The sequence below is a fragment of the Dama dama genome, chromosome 9 (genome assembly GCF_033118175.1).
Source record: "Dama dama isolate Ldn47 chromosome 9, ASM3311817v1, whole genome shotgun sequence".
In the NCBI taxonomy this organism is placed as follows: domain Eukaryota; kingdom Metazoa; phylum Chordata; class Mammalia; order Artiodactyla; family Cervidae; genus Dama; species Dama dama.
This window is the reverse complement of record NC_083689.1, coordinates 88096819-88113872: the sequence shown is the minus strand read 5'-3', so window position 1 is coordinate 88113872 and position 17054 is coordinate 88096819. Positions and strand designations below refer to the sequence as shown.

General features: G+C 40.6%; 1 protein-coding gene across 1 annotated transcript in view; it reads right to left on the bottom strand.

Annotated features, from left to right (window-relative positions):
* Positions 1-16920, bottom strand: part of RASA1 (RAS p21 protein activator 1) — a 108405-nt gene extending 91485 nt beyond the window's left edge. The window contains exon 1 of the mRNA XM_061151966.1: positions 16130-16920. Within this exon, the coding sequence (XP_061007949.1) occupies positions 16130-16659 (530 nt within the window). The 5' untranslated portion in view covers positions 16660-16920. The remainder of the gene's footprint in view (positions 1-16129) is intronic.
* Positions 16921-17054: the final 134 nt, after the last annotated feature.

The window sequence follows — 17054 nt, the reverse complement described above, 5'->3', positions numbered from 1 at the left end:
TACCGCACAATTGTACTCATCTCACACACTAGCAAAGTCGTGCTCAAAGTTGTCCAAGAAAGGCTTCAACAGTATGTGAACTGAGACCTTCCAGATGTTCCAAGCTGGATTTAGAAAAGGCAGAGAACCAGAGATCAAATTGCCAACATCCATTGGGTCATCAATAAAAGCAGGAGAGTTCCAGAAAAACACCTACTTCTGCTTTATTGACTAGGCCAAATCCTTTGACTGTGTGGATCACAACAAACTATGGATAAATTCTTCAAGAGATGGGAATACTGGATCACCCTAACTGCCTCCTGAGAAATCTGTATGCAGGCCAAGAAGCAACAGTTAGAACAGGACATGGAACAACGGACTGGTTCCAAATTGGGAAAAGAGAACATCAAGACTGTATATTGTCACCTTGTTTATTTAACTTATATGCAAAACACATCAAGCAAAATGCCAGACTGAATGAAGCACAAGCTGAAATCAAGATTGCCAGGGGAAATACCAATAACCTCAGATATGCAGATGACACAACCCTAAGGGCAGAAGGCAAAGATCTAAAGAACCTCTTGATGAAAAAAAGAGTGAAAAAGCTGGCTTAAAACTCAAATTAAATAAACTAAGATCATGGCATCCAATCCCATGACTTCACAGCAAATAGATGGGGAAACAAAGGAAACAGTGACAGATTTTATTTTCTTGGGCTCCAAAATCACTGCAGATGGTGACTGTAGCCATGAAATTAAAAGATGCTTGCTCCTAATCTTCAGAAAGAAGAATGGAACTGGAGGAATCAATCTGCCTAACTTCAGACTATATTACAAAGCTACAGTCATCAAGAGTGTATGGTACTGGCACAAAGACAGAAATATAGATCAATGGAACAAAACAGAAAGCCCATAGATAAATCCACGCACCTATGGACACCTAATCTTTGACAAAGGAGGCAAGAATATACAATGGAGAAAAGCCAATCTCTTTAACAAGTGGTGCTGGGAAAACTGGTCAACCATCTGTAAAAGAATGAAACCAGAACACTTTCTAACACCATATACAAAAATAAACTCAAAATGGATTAAAGATCTAAATGTAAGACCAGAAACTATAAAACTCCTAGAGGAAAACATAGGCAGAACACTCTCTGACATAAATCACAGCAGGATCCTCTATGACCCACCTCCTAGAGTAATGGAATTAAAAAGCAAAAATCAACAGTTGGGACCTAATTAAACTTAAAAGCTTTTGCAAAACAAAGGAAACTATAAGCAAGGTGAAAAGACAGCCTTCAGAATGGGAGACAATAATAGCAAATGAAGCAACTGACAAAGAATTAATCTCAAAAATATACAAGCAGCTCATGCAGCTCAATACTAGAAAAATAAACGACCCAATCAAAAAATGGGCCAAAAAACTAAACAGACATTTCTCCAGAGAAGACACACAGATGGCTAACAAACACATGAAAAGATGCTCAACATCACTCATTATCAGAGAAATGCAAATCAAAACCACAATGAGGTACCATCTCACGCCAGTCAGAATGGCTGCTATCAAAAAGTCTACAAACAATAAATGCTGGAGAGGATGTGGAGAAAAGGGAACCCTCCTACAGTGCTGGTGGGAATGCAAACTAGTACAGCCACTATGGAGAACAGTGTAGAGATTCCTTAAAAAACTGGAAATAGAACTGCCATATGACCCAGCAATCCCACTGCTGGGCATACACATTGAGGAAACCAGAACTGAAAGATACATGTGTACCCCAATGTTCATCGCAGCACTGTTTACAACAGCTAGGACATGAAAGCACCCTAGATGTCCATCAGCAGATGAATGGATAAGAAAGCTGTACATATACATAATGGAATATTACTCAGCTATCAAAGAGAATGCATTTGAATCAGTTCTAGTGAGATGGATGAAACTGGAGCCTATTATACAGAGTGAAGTAAGGCAGAAACAAAAATACCAATACAGTACATTAACACATATACATATGGAATTTAGAAAGAAGGTAACAATGACCCTATATGTGAGATAGCAAAAGAGACACAGATGTAAAGAACAGACTTTTGGACTCTGTGGCAGAAGGAGGGGTGGGATGATTTGAGAGAATAGCATTGAAACATGTATATTACCATATGGGAAATAGATCACCAGTCTATTTCAATGCATGAAACAGGGCACTCAAAGCCAGTGTACTGGGACAACCCTGAGCAATGGGATGGGGACAGATGTGGGACGGGGGTTCAGGATGGGGGACACATGTACACCCATGGCTGATTCATGTCAATGTATAGTAAAATCTACTACAATACTGTAATTAGCCTCAAATTAAAATAAACAAATCAAAAAATATATATACGCTTGCTCCTTGAAAGAAAAGCTATAACAAAACGAAACAGCATATTAAGAAGCAGAAACATAACTTTGCCCACAAAGGTCCATCTAGTCAAGGCTATCGTTTTTCCAGTAGTCATGTACGGGTGTGAGATACGGACCATAAAGAAAGCTGAGTGCCAAAAAACTGGTGCTTTTGATCCATGTTGTTGGAGAAGATTCTTGAGAGTCCCTTGGACTGCAAGGAGATCCAACCAGTCCATCCTAAAGGAAATCAGTCCCGAATATTCATTGGAAGGACTGATGCTGAAGCCGAAGATCCAATACTTTGGCCACCTGATGCAAAGAACTGACTCACTGGAAAAGACCCTGATGCTGGGAAAGACTGAAGGCAGGAGGAGAAGGGGACAACAGAGGATGAGATGGTTGGATGGCATCAGCAACTCAACGAACATGAGTCGAGCAAGCTCTGAAGAGTTGGTGATGGCCAGGCAAGCCTGGCGTGCTGCAATCCATGGGGTCACAAAAAGTCGGACATGACTGAGCGACTGAACTGAACTGAAGCAAAAATATGAACATCAGTTTAAACCATATCTTTCATTAAAAAAAGAAATCAGAATGAATCATAGACTTAACTATAAAACATAAAACTATAAAACTTTTGGAAACAATCAAAGGAGAAAATCTATGAAGCCCAGGCTAGGAGTTCTTTTTTTTTTTTTTGCTCTGTAAGGCTAGGAGTTCTTAGACTTGCCTCTAAAAGTGCAACCTTAAAGAAAGATATTAATAAATTTTCATTAAAATTAAAAACTTTTGCTCTGTGAAAGAACTTGTCAAAAAAAGACAAAGTACAGAATAAGAGAAAACATTCCCAAACCACATATCAGATGAAAGACTAGTATTTAGAATACATAAAAATTCTGAAAACTCCATGACAAACAATCCTATTGGAAACGGGGCAAAAGATTAACAGACATTCCAGCCAGGAAGATAAACAGATGACAAATTAGCACATAAAAAGATAGGCATCTATGTGAACACCTTAAATTAAAAACTGTGAGTAGTGAGGATACAGGGAATCAACACCACTCATGTATCGCTGGTGAGAATTAGAATAACACAGCTACTCTTGAAAACAGATGCAGTTTCTTATAAAAGTCAATATGCAATCACCACACAATTCAGTAGTTGCACTCTTGGACATTAGTCTAAAAAAATGAAAAATTATGTTCACACAAAAACAAACACTCATAGCAGCTTTTTTTCTCATAACAGTCAAAAGCAGAAATACCCAAATGTTCTGTGATGAGTTAATGATTAAGAAACTGTAGCACATTCATGTCACAGAATACTACTCAGTGACAAAAAAGAACTAAGAATTGCTACAAGCAACAACTTGGATAAATTTTGAGGAAATTGTGTTCAGTGATAAATGCTATTCCAAAAAATTACATACTACACAATTCCATTTATATAATCTTTTGGAAATGACAAAATGAAGAATAGATTAATAGTTGCTGGGAGTTAGAAATGAAGAGGGGTGGGTTTGTAAAAGGACAACACGAGGGGTCCTGGTAGTAATGAAACTATTCTGAATCTTTACTTTGGTGATGAGTTCAAGAAAAACATCTATTTCTGCTTTATTGACTATGCCAAAGCCTTTGACTGTGTGGATCATAATAAACTGTAGAAAATTCTGAAAGAGATGGGAATACCAGACTACCTGACCTGCCTCTTGAGAAACCTGTTTGCAGGTCAGGAAGCAACATCTAGACCTGGACATGGAACAACAGACTGGTTCCAATTAGGAAAAGGAGTATGTCAAGTATATTGTCATCCTGCTTATTTAACTTATATGCAGAGTACATCATGAGAAACGCTGGGCTGGAAGAAGCACAAGCTGGAATCAAGATTACTGGGAGAAATATCAATAACCTCAGATATGCAGATGACACCACCCTTATGGCAGGAAGTGAAGACGAACTAAAGAGCCTCTTGATGAAAGTGAAAGAGGAGAGTGAAAAAGTTGGCTTTTAAGCTCAACATTCAGAAAACTAAGATCATGGCATCTGGTCCCATCACTTCAAGGCAAACAGATGGGGAAACGGTGGAAACAGTGGCAGACTTTATTTTTGGGGGCTCCAAAATCACTGCAGATGGTGATTGCAGCCATGCAGTTAAAAGATGCTTACTCCTAGAGAGGAAAGTTATGACCAACCTAGACAGCATATTAAAAAGCAGAGACATTACTTTGTCAACAAAGGTCCGTCTAGTGAAGGCTATGGTTTTTCCAGTAGTCATGTATGGATGTGAGAGTTGAACTATAAAGAAAGCTGAGAACCGAACAACTGATGGTTTTGAACTGTGGTGTTGGAGAAGTGTCTTGAGAGTCTTGCACTTTCAAGGACTCTCAAGTCCTTGGACTGCAAGGAGATCCAACCAGTCCATCCTAAAGGATATTAGTCCTGGGTGTTCATTGGAAGGACTGATGCTCAAGCTGAAACTCCAGTACTTTGGCCACCTGATGCAAAGAGCTGACTCATTTGAAAAGACCCTGATGCTGGGAAAGATTGAGGGCAGGAGGAGAAGGGGATGACAGAGGATGAGACGGTTGGAAGGCTTCACCAACTCAATGGACATGGGTTTGGGTGGACTCCGGGAGATGGTGATGGCCAGAGAGGCCTGGTGTGCTGCAGTTCAGGGGGTCACAAAGAGTCGGACACGACTGAGAGACTGAACTGAACACATGTAATGAAACTCTGTAGATTTAAATGCATACCACACACACACACCGTACGTAGAACTGGTGAAATCTGAGTAAGATAAGTGAACTCCATCAATTGAAACTGACTCCTAGTTGTGATACCACCAGATGCCGCCATTGAGGAAAAATGGGTGAAGGAAACATCTCTGCATTATTTCTTACAACTAAATATGAAACTACAATTGCCTCAAAATAAGTTTACTTTGAAAAATCTGAGAGATTAGTCAATATTTAGGTAGATAGACATGGATGAAAGAGAAATATGGTTCTACTATTATACATGTATCTTAACTGTGAACAGTTAAGAACTGTGAACTTCTACCTATGAAGAAGACTTTATAAAGAATTGAGAGAGATCTCTAGGTCTTTCCCTTAGCTAAAGACAGATAAAATAAAGGAATGTGACAAATAACAATGTTACAATGTTCACAGAGTGAATACAGAAAATCTACCGGAATAATGTTTCACTCACAGATATTCTACAGCCACCACCCATGGCCAAACCTAGGATCTTTTTGCACTACAATAATCAGACATGCATTTAAATGTTTCCCATCTTTCAACACAACTATAGCCAAAAGAGGAAATATAAGTCACTAACTCACAAAGAAGCAGCTAGTTTTTCCTTCCTATAGTGAAAAAAAATGCAATAAAAGAATGAAGGCCATTTCTCAAGCAGTAAATGTGCATTTAATCTGCTGCAAAATTAATCAAAGTCATTTTTAAAGATGCAGGATTACCGAGTGTATCAGTCAGTTCACAATGCCATAACAAAATTCCATATACTAGGTGGCTTAAACAACACAGTTGTTTTACTTTTTCACAGTTCTGGAGACTGAATCCAAGATTAAGACTTCAACAGTTCCCTGATAGCTCAGTGGGGAAAGAATCTGCCTGCAGTGCAGGAGACACAAGAGGCATGAATTTGGTTCCTGGGTCAGGAGGATCCCCTGGGGAAGGAAATGGCAACCCATTCCAGTATTCTTGCCCGGGAAACCCCATGGACAGGCTACAGTCCATGGACTCACAAGGAGTCAGACACAGTGAAAGACTACTAACACACACAACAGGTAGAGCTGGTTTCTCGTGAGTATCTCTCCTTGACTTAGAGATGGCCACTTTCTCACTGTGAATTCAAATGGCCTCTTTTCTGCGCACGTGCCCTCCTTGTCTCCTCCTCTTCTAAGAACACCAGTCCTAGTGAATTATGGACCCCCCTTACGATCTCATTTAACCTCAATTATCACCTTAAATGTCCTCACTCTACAGTCACACTGGGGGTTCGGGCTTCAATCTATGACTTTTGGAGAGATATAATTCAGTCCATTATACCCAGTGATTAGTCAGTTCTAGATTATACTAAGTTTTGTGTGGGTACACTTCTATCTGTGTATATTATATGTACTGGAATGGGTAAGACAAAGGAACAAGCGTAGCAACTGCATTGGAAATCCAGTTCTGTTAGTTTTCTCAACAGTAAAAATGTGGATAATATCTATTCCCTCTATATAATTATGAAAATTAAATGAGACAGCCTATGTAAAGTACCTAGAATATAGTAAATGATTACTCAATAATGGGCCTCTGCCTTTCCACTTCCTTCCCGACACACAAAAAATCTTTAAACATTTTATTACTCAAATATAAATGTATTTGAAAAGTCATGGGACATGGATTCCCAAGCACTACCTCGCTGTGTGACCTCCAGTCACTCCACCGGAGTCTGCTTCTACACTGGGCAGTGACAGTTTCCTCTATCACTAAAATGCTATTTATCTGTGCCGATCGCTCTCCTGATTACACAGTAGTTCTCTTATCCTCAGGGGATACATTCCAAGACTCTCAGGCATGCCTGAAACCTTGAATTAGTAAGGAATCCCATACACACTCTGTTTTTCCCATATACAGATACCCATGATAAAATTTAATTTATACATAAGGCAGAGTAAGAGATTAACAATAATCAATAACAGAACTATATGATATATTGTAATAAAGTCATGTGAATGTAGTCTCTCTCACAATGTCTTATTGTACAAGGTAACGCCTTTTGCATTTCAACTAAGCCCTACAACATACTGGTGGTAACTTTTGCAGTTTAAGGTTCAACAGCAAAACTATCATGAATTTCTTTTTCCTATACAATTTCACACACAGAAGATTCACTCCTACCACAGATCTTCATAATCACAGCATATGATTTCTTTTGTTTCCTATTAAGAAAACTTTCAGCTTCTTTTGACATATCCCAATTGCCAAAATCACTACTCTTGCACTTTGGGGGCATTATTAAAATAAGGCTTACTTGACACAAAACTGTGATACTGCAAGAGTTTTGATCTGAAGACCAAGAGAGAACTACTAAATGAAGGCAGGATACACTGGATATGATTACAAAGGTATGATTCACGTCTGGGGAGGATGGAGAAAGATTTCATCACACTGCTCTGAAAAAGTGTCAGTTCAGTTGCTCAGTCATGTCCGACTCTTTGTGACCCCCATGGGCTGCAGCACTCCAGGCCTCCCTGTCCATCACCAACTCCCAGAGTTCACTCAAACTCATGTCCGTCGAGTCGGTGATGCCATCCAGCCATCTCATCCTCTGTCATCCCCTCCACCTCCTGCCTTCAATCTTTCCCAGCATCAGGGTCTTTTCCAATGAGTCAGTTCTTCATACCAGGTGGCCAAAGTTTTGGAGTTTCAGCTTCAGCATCAGCCCCTTCAGTGAATATTCTGGACTGATTTCCTTTAGGATGGACTGGTTGGATCTCCTTGCAGTCCAAGGGACTCTCAAGAGTCTTCTCCAACACCACAGTTCAAAAGCATCAGTTCTTCGGCACTCAGCTTTCTTCACAGTCCAACCGTCACATTCATACAGGACTACTAGAAAAACCATAGCTTCTAGACAGACCTTTGTTGGCAAAGGAATGTCTCCACTTTTTAATATGCTGTCTAGGTTGGTCATAACTTTCCTCTCTAGGAGTAAGCATCTTTTAATTTCATGGCTGCGGTCACCATCTGCAGTGATTTTGGAGCCCCCAAAAATAAAGTCTGCCACTGTTTCCACTGTTCCCCATCTATTTGCCATGAAGTGATGGGACCAGATGCCATGATCTTAGTTTTCTGAATGTTGAGCTTAAAAGCCAACTTTTTCACTCTCCTCTTTCACTTTCATCAAGAGGCTCTTTAGTTCGTCTTCACTTTCTGCCATAAGGGTGGTGTCATCTGCATATCTGAGGTTATTGATATTTCTCCCAGTAATCTTGATTCCAGCTTGTGCTTCTTCCAGCCCAGCGTTTCTCATGATGTACTCTGCATATAAATTAAATAAGCAGGGTGACAATATACAGCCTTGAGGTACTCCTTTTCCTATCTGGAACCAGTCTGTTGTTCCATGTCCAGTTCTAACTGTTGCTTCCACACCTGCAAACAGGTTTCTCAAGAGGCAGGTCAGGTGGTCTGGTATTCCCATCTCTTTCAGAATTTTCTACAGTTTATTATGATCCACACAGTCAAAGGCTTTGGCATAGTTAATAAAAAAGAAATAGATGTTTTTCTGGTTGCTTTTTCGAGGATCCAGCAGATGTTGGCAATTTGACCTCTGGTTCCTCTGCCTTTTGTAAAACCAGCTTGAACATCTGGAAGTTCATGGTTCACGTATTGCTAAAGCCTGGCTTGGAGACTTTTGAGCATTACTTTACTAGTGTGTGAGATGAGTGCGACTGTGTGCTAGTTTGAGCATTCTTTGGCACTGCCTTTCTTTGGGATTGGAATGAAAACTGACCATTTCCAGTCCTGTGGCCACTGCTGAGTTTTCTAAATTTGCTGACATATTGAGTGCAGCACTTTCACAGCATCATCTTTTAGGATTTGAAATAGCTCAACTGAATTCCATCACCTCCACTAACTTTGTTAGTAGTGATGCTTCCTAAGCCCCACTTGACTTTGCATTCCAGGATGTCTGGCTCTAGGTGAGTCATCACACCATCGTGATTATCTGGGTCGTGAAGATCTTTTTCGTACAGTTCTTCTGTGTATTCTTGCCACCTCTTCTTAATATCTTCTGCTTCTGTTAGGTCCATACCATTTCTGTCCTTTAATTGTGCCCATCTTTGCATGAAATGCTCCCTTGGTATCTCTAGTTTTCTTGAAGAGATCTCTAGTCTTTCCTATTCTATTGTTCTCCTCTATTTCTTTGCACTGATCACTGAGGAAGGCTTTCTTATCCCTCCTTGCTATTCTTTGGAACTCTGCTTTCAAATGGGTATATCTTTCCTTTCCTCCTTTGCTTTTTGCTTCTCTTCTTTTCACAGCTATTTGTAAGCCCTCCTCAAGCAGCCGTTTTGCTTTTTTGCATTTCTTTTTTGGGGTGATGGTCTTGCTCCCTGTCTCCTGTACAATGAAAAGTGTACACTTCTTAAAACTATGACTTGCCTATATTTGGACATTTTCATTTAGTATTTTGGGACTATGATCAACCAAGAGTAACTGAGATGGTGGAAAATGAAGCCGTGAATAAGGAGAGACTAGTTTAGTATCATAGGTTGTTGTTGTTTAATCACTAAGACATGTCTGACTCTTTTCAACTCCATGGACTGCGGCCCACCAGGCTCCTCTATCTGTTCATGGGATTTCTCTGGCAAGAATACTGGAGAGGGTTGTCATTTCCTTCTCCAGGGAATCTTTGTGACCCAGGGATAGAATCCATGTCTCCTGCATTGGCAAGCAGATTCTTTACCACTGAGCCACCAGGCAAGCCCCATAACATCATATACTGATGCTACAAAAGCTAATCAAATTTCCTATAAAACTTAAGTAAAAGAGAATAGTATAAAATTTCAAAGTCACCCTTTAATTCTTCCAAAACTATCCTCTAATTTGAAAAATATATTTGTACAATGTGTCAATAGGTTAATTTTATCATCCTGTTTCTATATCATTAATGCCTTATTGTCCAGCTAGATTGTACATTCTATTTCTTTCTGTCCCCCATAATGTTCCCTGTTTCACTCACAAAATCATGTAATCACTGAAATACTTAAAAGCCTTATCAGAATCCCACTGATGTGGTTAGACATAGTGAAAAGTTATTTGTCAATTTTACCTGATAACTATTTTTTATTTAGCCCAGAAGAGAAACATACTCCAGGTGATTTCAAAATAACACACCTACCATACATATATTTGCATATTCAAGCAATGAGCCATAACCAACATCCATATTCAGCATTTGTGGTTTAAAATTAAGATCATGGTGGTCAGAAGCAAAATATATTGTTGGGATAATTGGACCATTTGATGAAAGACAATTTACCATGTAGACCCTACATGGTTTTTAAGGAAAAAAACTTAAAAGTACTTGCCCTTTCTCCTATGCCTCCCCTAATAACTAGCACTCTATTATCTAATATTTACTTTAGATGAATAACACATGCAGTAGGCAGTTACTCTGATGCCCCCAAGAAACCAACCAAGAGCAACTGAGATGATGGAAAATCAAGCCGTGGATAAGAAGGGACGAATTTAACATCATAGGTTGTTGATGTGACTGGTGCCCTTGTATAACCCACTCCCACACTAAATGTAGATTGAGTCACATGATTAGCACTGGCCACTGGAACATAAACAAACATGAAGAACACAGAGCATTGGCATGGTACATCTTGTCCTCTTGGAACACTCCCTATGGAACCCATCTGCCATGCTATGAAGAAGTTCAAGCTAACGGAACTTCTTGGCAGGGGGTGGGGTATTGGGACACAGACACACACACATATGTCCAGCTGAAGTACCAGATCTACAAGTTAAAAAGCTACCTTGGACATTATAGCCAACAGGTGACACATGGAGCAGTCCCCATCAAGTCTTGCCCAAATTTTAGAATTAAGAGCAAATAAATGTTTTAGCAACCAAGTTCTGGAGCAAAGCAATACACAACTCCAACACCAGTAAATCAATTAGGGCAGTTCCTATTGGGTAGTAGGCAACCAAGAAATGTCAGCAGTAATAGTGGTCAATAACACTCTAAGTTCCATCAACCTGCCCCCACTAAGGTATTCTTTGGAGTATCTGAGCTGCTCTTTAAGGCAATTTTTTGTTTCTGTAACAGCTAGTAAACAGGGAACAAACCAACTGAAAGACCTCTTCATTTTCCCCTTCTTCCTAATTTAGCCCTGTTGGATTTTTGTTGTTGTTCTGTCTCTGTCAATAATATTTGCCTGGTTTCCCAAGAGACTAATCTATGATCCAGAGTGATTCAAGCCTCTAGTAGTGCAGTGTATTCTCAGTTACTATAGGCACCCCCTTCAACCTACTCCACACCACAGGTACATAATTAAGAGTTCTTGGAACAAAAACTATGATCAACCTAGACAGCATATTAAAAAGCAGAGACATTACTTTACCAAGAAAGGTCCATCTAGTCAAAGCTATGATTTTTCCAGTAGTCATGCATACATGTGAGAGTTGGACTATAAAGAAAGCTGAACACCGAAGAATTGATGCTTTTGAACCATGGAGTTGGAGAAGACTCTTGAGAGTCCCTTGGACTGCAAGGAGATGCAATCAGTCCATCCTAAAGGAAATCAGTCCTGAATACTCATTGGAAGGACTGATGCTGAAGCTGAAACTCCAATACTTTGGCCACCTCATGCAAAGAGTTGACTCACTGGAGAAGACCCTGATGCTGGGAGGGATCGAAGGTAGGAGAAGGGGACTACAGAGGATGAGATGGCTGGATGGCATCACCGACTCGATAGACATGAGTTTGAGCAAGCTCCGAGAGTTGGTGATGGATGGGGAAGCCTCTCATGCTGCAGGCCATGGGGTCAGTCACAAAGAGGCAGACATGACTGAGCAACTGAACTGAGGACAGATACTTTACTAAAGGTCAAAAAACTATACTCATTAATTCGTAATTCTTTTTTACCTGACAGAATCATTAGGCAAAGGTCGCAGGAATCAATTACCTCTTGTTCAGGATAAATTAAGCAGCACTGAAAACATACCTGCTATTTTTCCTCTAAAACCTTACTGATCCTAATTATATAAATCTTATTATTTTAACCCCCATGACCATGTGCTCAAACTTTACTCATGATATTTATCTTCAGCTACTTAAAGGTACTTAGTTTTCTGAAAGTGAAAGTTGCTCAATAGTGTCCGACTCTTTGCGACCCTATGGCATATACAGTCCACGGAATTCTCTAGGCCAGAACACTGGAGCGGGTAGCCTTTCCCTTCTCCGGTGGAGATTCCCAACCCAGGAATCCAACAGGGGTCTCCTGCATTCCCGGCAGATTCTTTACCAACTGAGCTATGAGGGAAGCCCATTTAACTTTCTACTAGATTGAAAACTCTCTTGGAAGAGAGACTCACGAAGAAAAGGAATATCTTACTCATTGCTGTATCTCTTAAGTTAAGCCCCTACTACATTGATCTCCCACTCATATAATATAGTAAAATTATCTGGTTATGTTCAGGTTCTACGGTCACTTTGTCCATACCTAATCTCTGAAATTCTCACTCCGGCTTTTATTAAGAAATAATGACCCACTCAGAGTTACAATGCAATCAGTGACAAAGTTAATGAACTCTACATGTCTTAGTACTAACATTTAACAATTATTTGACTTAAGAATGATTTATATTTTTGTAGAAAGAGTACGATGATTTTTAAGCAAACGAAAGGTATTCCTTATTTCTTTTTTCTTCAAACTTCAGGCTTGAGAAAACTTGCATCTTAGGTCCAGGGTAAGATCTAGTTAGCCAGACGCCACACAAATAATATCACAGGTGAAGCAGGCCTGGTGGAGACCCCAGTTAACTGTGGAGCTCAGAACTTAAGTGGGGCAATCACTACTCAGCTAGAGAAAACTATTCTCAAGCACTAACAACAACCAGGTGAAGCCAAGTCCTGTGATTTCTCAAGTGATGCTAGAAATCAAGACTTCTTAAACATGAAGTTTTCCTATTTTTAAAAGTGGCAACTAATCACTCAATGCTCCAAATACACTAAGAGCAAGCAATATGTATTTGTCAACTGGATTCAGCCCAAGAGGCTCCTGCTACTGCAGGCTCATAGTTTAAAATCTCTATATGTAATAGAAGGTGGACTAAAGGGACTATACTACCTTACTGTCACCTCTCACCTCTGAGGAAGAAAGGAAGAGAAGAGGAGGACCACGAAAAGAAGCTCTATTATAATAAACGAAGTATCAGTGAAAAACTCCTTTAACTTTTCTCTCTTGGGAAAAAAAAAAAATTATTAGCTGTTTTAGATACAGGACATTTTCTACATAAAAAATACATGCAGAGAATATTTTTCTTTTAAAAATTTTTTCCTAAATTTTGCAAAAAAAAAAAGAGTATTCAAATAAATGTAATAGTTACAATTATACAAACTTAAAACTTCTGGCCTTAACCAAACGAATGAAAATGCTTAGTAATAAACACGAGACTAATGATTCACCATGTACACAGAGAAACAAGATACAAAATACTAAGAGTTTTATTATATTTGCATTGGTGTACATATTGTCACTTGATTCTTTTGTGACCAACATCACTGAACAACCTGGACACATGATTGAAACTCTGTGACTAGGGAACCCTAGTCTATCTAACAAACCACTGTGAACTCGAACCTCCTTTAAATCACGTAATCAATAACTAAAGTGACCAGTCACTGGTAATCATATATTAATTTAGCCAAAAAAATTTCTTCAATACTTTTATGAAAGATTTGACATTTAACCAAGTCTCTAAGGCTTTTCCCTTTATTCAAAATTAGGAATTTACAGAAAACACTTGAATTCCATCTCTAAATGTGCTTCACCTGCTGAAAGTCTTTATAAAGTTAAAATAAAAAATTTGATGTACTTAATCATGGTAGACAGGCCCTTGGAATTCAAAACATTCTCTCAAATAGCTATTAGGATGGGAGTTCCTATAGAATTGGTAAGCAATTTAATGATGATAAAATTATGTATTATTTGAGCTAATTTACTAAACACTTATTATGTATCAGTCACTGTGCTGAATACATTCAGGGATTTCTCATTAACCTTAAAGAAGTATCATATGAGGGAGATACCATTATTACCCCATTTTACAGATGGGGAAACTGACCTTTGCAAGATCACACAGCTAGTAAGTAGCAGAGTCAGGATTCCAACCCAAATCTTGTCTAACTTCAGAATTTGCACACTTAACCACTACACTGTATTGTCTCCAGTGAGTCTAGGTTGATATCTAAGATAAAGGAAAGAGGGAAATTTGTACTTCTCAGTGGCAACTTTTAAAAAATATACTGAACTGGAGGATACTTTTTAGAACATGAACAATTCTCATATACACAGTCACACAAATAGTATTTTTATTCCCAAACACAAATGATGAAAATCTCACAATGGACTGCTCACAAATATAATTTTTCTTAGGTTCTCATTTATATTTATTAAAAATTTAATTGGAACACTACGTTTTCTGCTTATTTCTGTGGTGAACCTAAAACTCCTCTACCAAATAAATTCTATTTTTAAAAAACCTTAGAACTGCAACACACTAAACATGCCTAATTCAATTTAGTTAAGAACTGGCATAAGACTATATTCTTTCATTATGAAAAGCTGAACTTTATCATAACCACAGGGCCCTTAATACTTAAGTCGTTTTGAAAAAAGGCTTGAAGATGTGTAAACAGTGCTGTGAATTTTGAATTTTTAATACTTTCAGAACACCTTCAGAGAAGTCTGCAATATGCAGATAAGAAATGATAAGCTGAAATTAAATTAGACAAAAATTGAACTCATGATGAACAATATAAAAGGAATAAAACACCCCTGTTCCATGGCTGACATAAATAAAATTTACTTTTCCATCAAAAGATGTATGTAGCCTTAAGTCAAAAATGTCCTAATTTGTTAAGTCCTTTCTAAATCTTCTAAAGAAGCTTATCCAAAAAAAGAAAAGAAAAAACCACACACAGACACAAAAAACACCTTCAACTGTCTAGAGTTATTGTCAACACAGGAATCAAATCTTTCCTCCTCTGATACTTAACCAAGGTTGTCAAAATTCCAAAGGACAATTACGACAGATATGAGGGATCTATAAAACAAGTTTTGCCTACTGCCCATCAACATGTTCCTCTCAAGATCCAAACCTAAGTTCACTTATGAAGAGAAGAAGGGGGAAGGTACTACATATATAAAAGTCATTTGTCCTGTATATTCTGCAGAAGATTGTCAAGATTAATTTTCAAATAGAATACTGTATTTGCCACCAACAAAAGGTGTTGAAGGGAAGCACAATATTAATTTTAGTTCGCTTCAATACTGTACTTACAAAGTTTCAACTTACAGAAGAATTATACTAGTATATTAGTAAACGGGAATTCTACTGCACATGTTAAATATTGTTGGAGTACAAGCCCTTAACCACACCAGTAATTAACAGAACTTTCCTTTCTCGCTGACCCACGTTTTCAAAAGCAATCCAAAGACTTTTCTGCATCGCAATGCTTTCAACAGCCAGAAGCTGGGAAATGCAGGGCAACAAAAACAAAGCAATCCGACCAAGGCAGGTTTCAAACAATACTAGCACGATACTCATTCAAATATTCAAAGCTTCTCACTAATCGTCTAGCTTCAACAGGGAACGCAACCAGGTTAATACAGACTACAACTGCCTCGGTAGCTGCAAACTCAGCTGAATCCCAGGACACCACCTCAATCTGCAAGGGACAGAACCATATCCGGTTCTCCCTGAATACACATTTTCCCATGCTTCCCATCTTGAAAACTTTACATCTTCCCAGAGGAGCAATAAATACACCAAGACGCCAGGGAGTGTGCCTGTAGGGAAGATGAGTGATCAAATTAAATCCGTACGCACGGAACCTTGAGCTTCAAAACTTTTTCTGAACGAGTCACACCTGAAAGCACTACGAGTCACAGCTGAAAAGAACGAGACCTGTTTTTCCTATTTCTTTCCGAGGAGTCAGCTTCCCCCAAAACGCCGGTCTTGACTTACTGGTTAGTCGGAGGAGCGGTCAGCGGGATGGCCACCTCTTCCTCCTCGTATTCTGGTCCATCCAGAGAGTCACCTTCGTCCACTGTTCCCAGGCCAGCGCCCAAAGGGGGCAACTGAGGAGGCGGCGGCGGCAGAGGAGGGAATCCGCCGCCGGCCCCGAAGGTCTCAGCGGGCAACGAAGTGGTCCCCTTGGCGACAGCCATCTCCCCGCCCGGTCCGGCGGCGGCGGCGGCGACACCAGCCACGCCGGCGGCAGCGCCTCCGGCTGACAGTCCGGGTCCCCCCGGAGCCCCCGCCACAGACCCGGGTCCCAGGAAGCCTGACCCCAGAGCGGCTCCGCCACCCAAAGTCGCGGCCACGCCGGCCTCCGCCAGCCCAGGAAAGGGGGCGGCGGCGGTCACGGGCAGGGCCGCGGGGATCTTCACCCGACACGCCGCCGGGCAGGCACCCGAGGCCGCGGCCGCGCCGCCTCCCGCTGCCCCGGCGGTGACCGGGCCGCCCTCCTCACCGCCGGCCTCGGCCGCCATCATGTTGAAGCCCGCTCTACGCGGCCCTACCCTGCCCGCCCGGGAGCCCCCAGGGGCCACCAGGCCCGGGCTCCGAGCCGCCCCACCCAGGCGCGTCCCCTCTTCAGCTCCCCGGGCGGAGGAAACAACAACAAAAGGAGAAAGCCCGCCGCCGCCGCCGCGCCCCCTCTCCGGGTCACAGCCCAGGCTCGGGAGCTCCCCGGGTTACGGGAAGAGAAGTGGGCAAAAAAACCCCAACGCCTGCACAAACGCCGCCCAAACCTTCACCTTCCACACCCACACTCGCGCGCGCGCGTACACACTCACACACACACACATGCACAGAAGCGAAAAACTTCCTGGCTGCACTAAAGAGGAAGGGAAGCGAGGTGGGGGGGGAAGCGGCTTGAGGCGGCTGC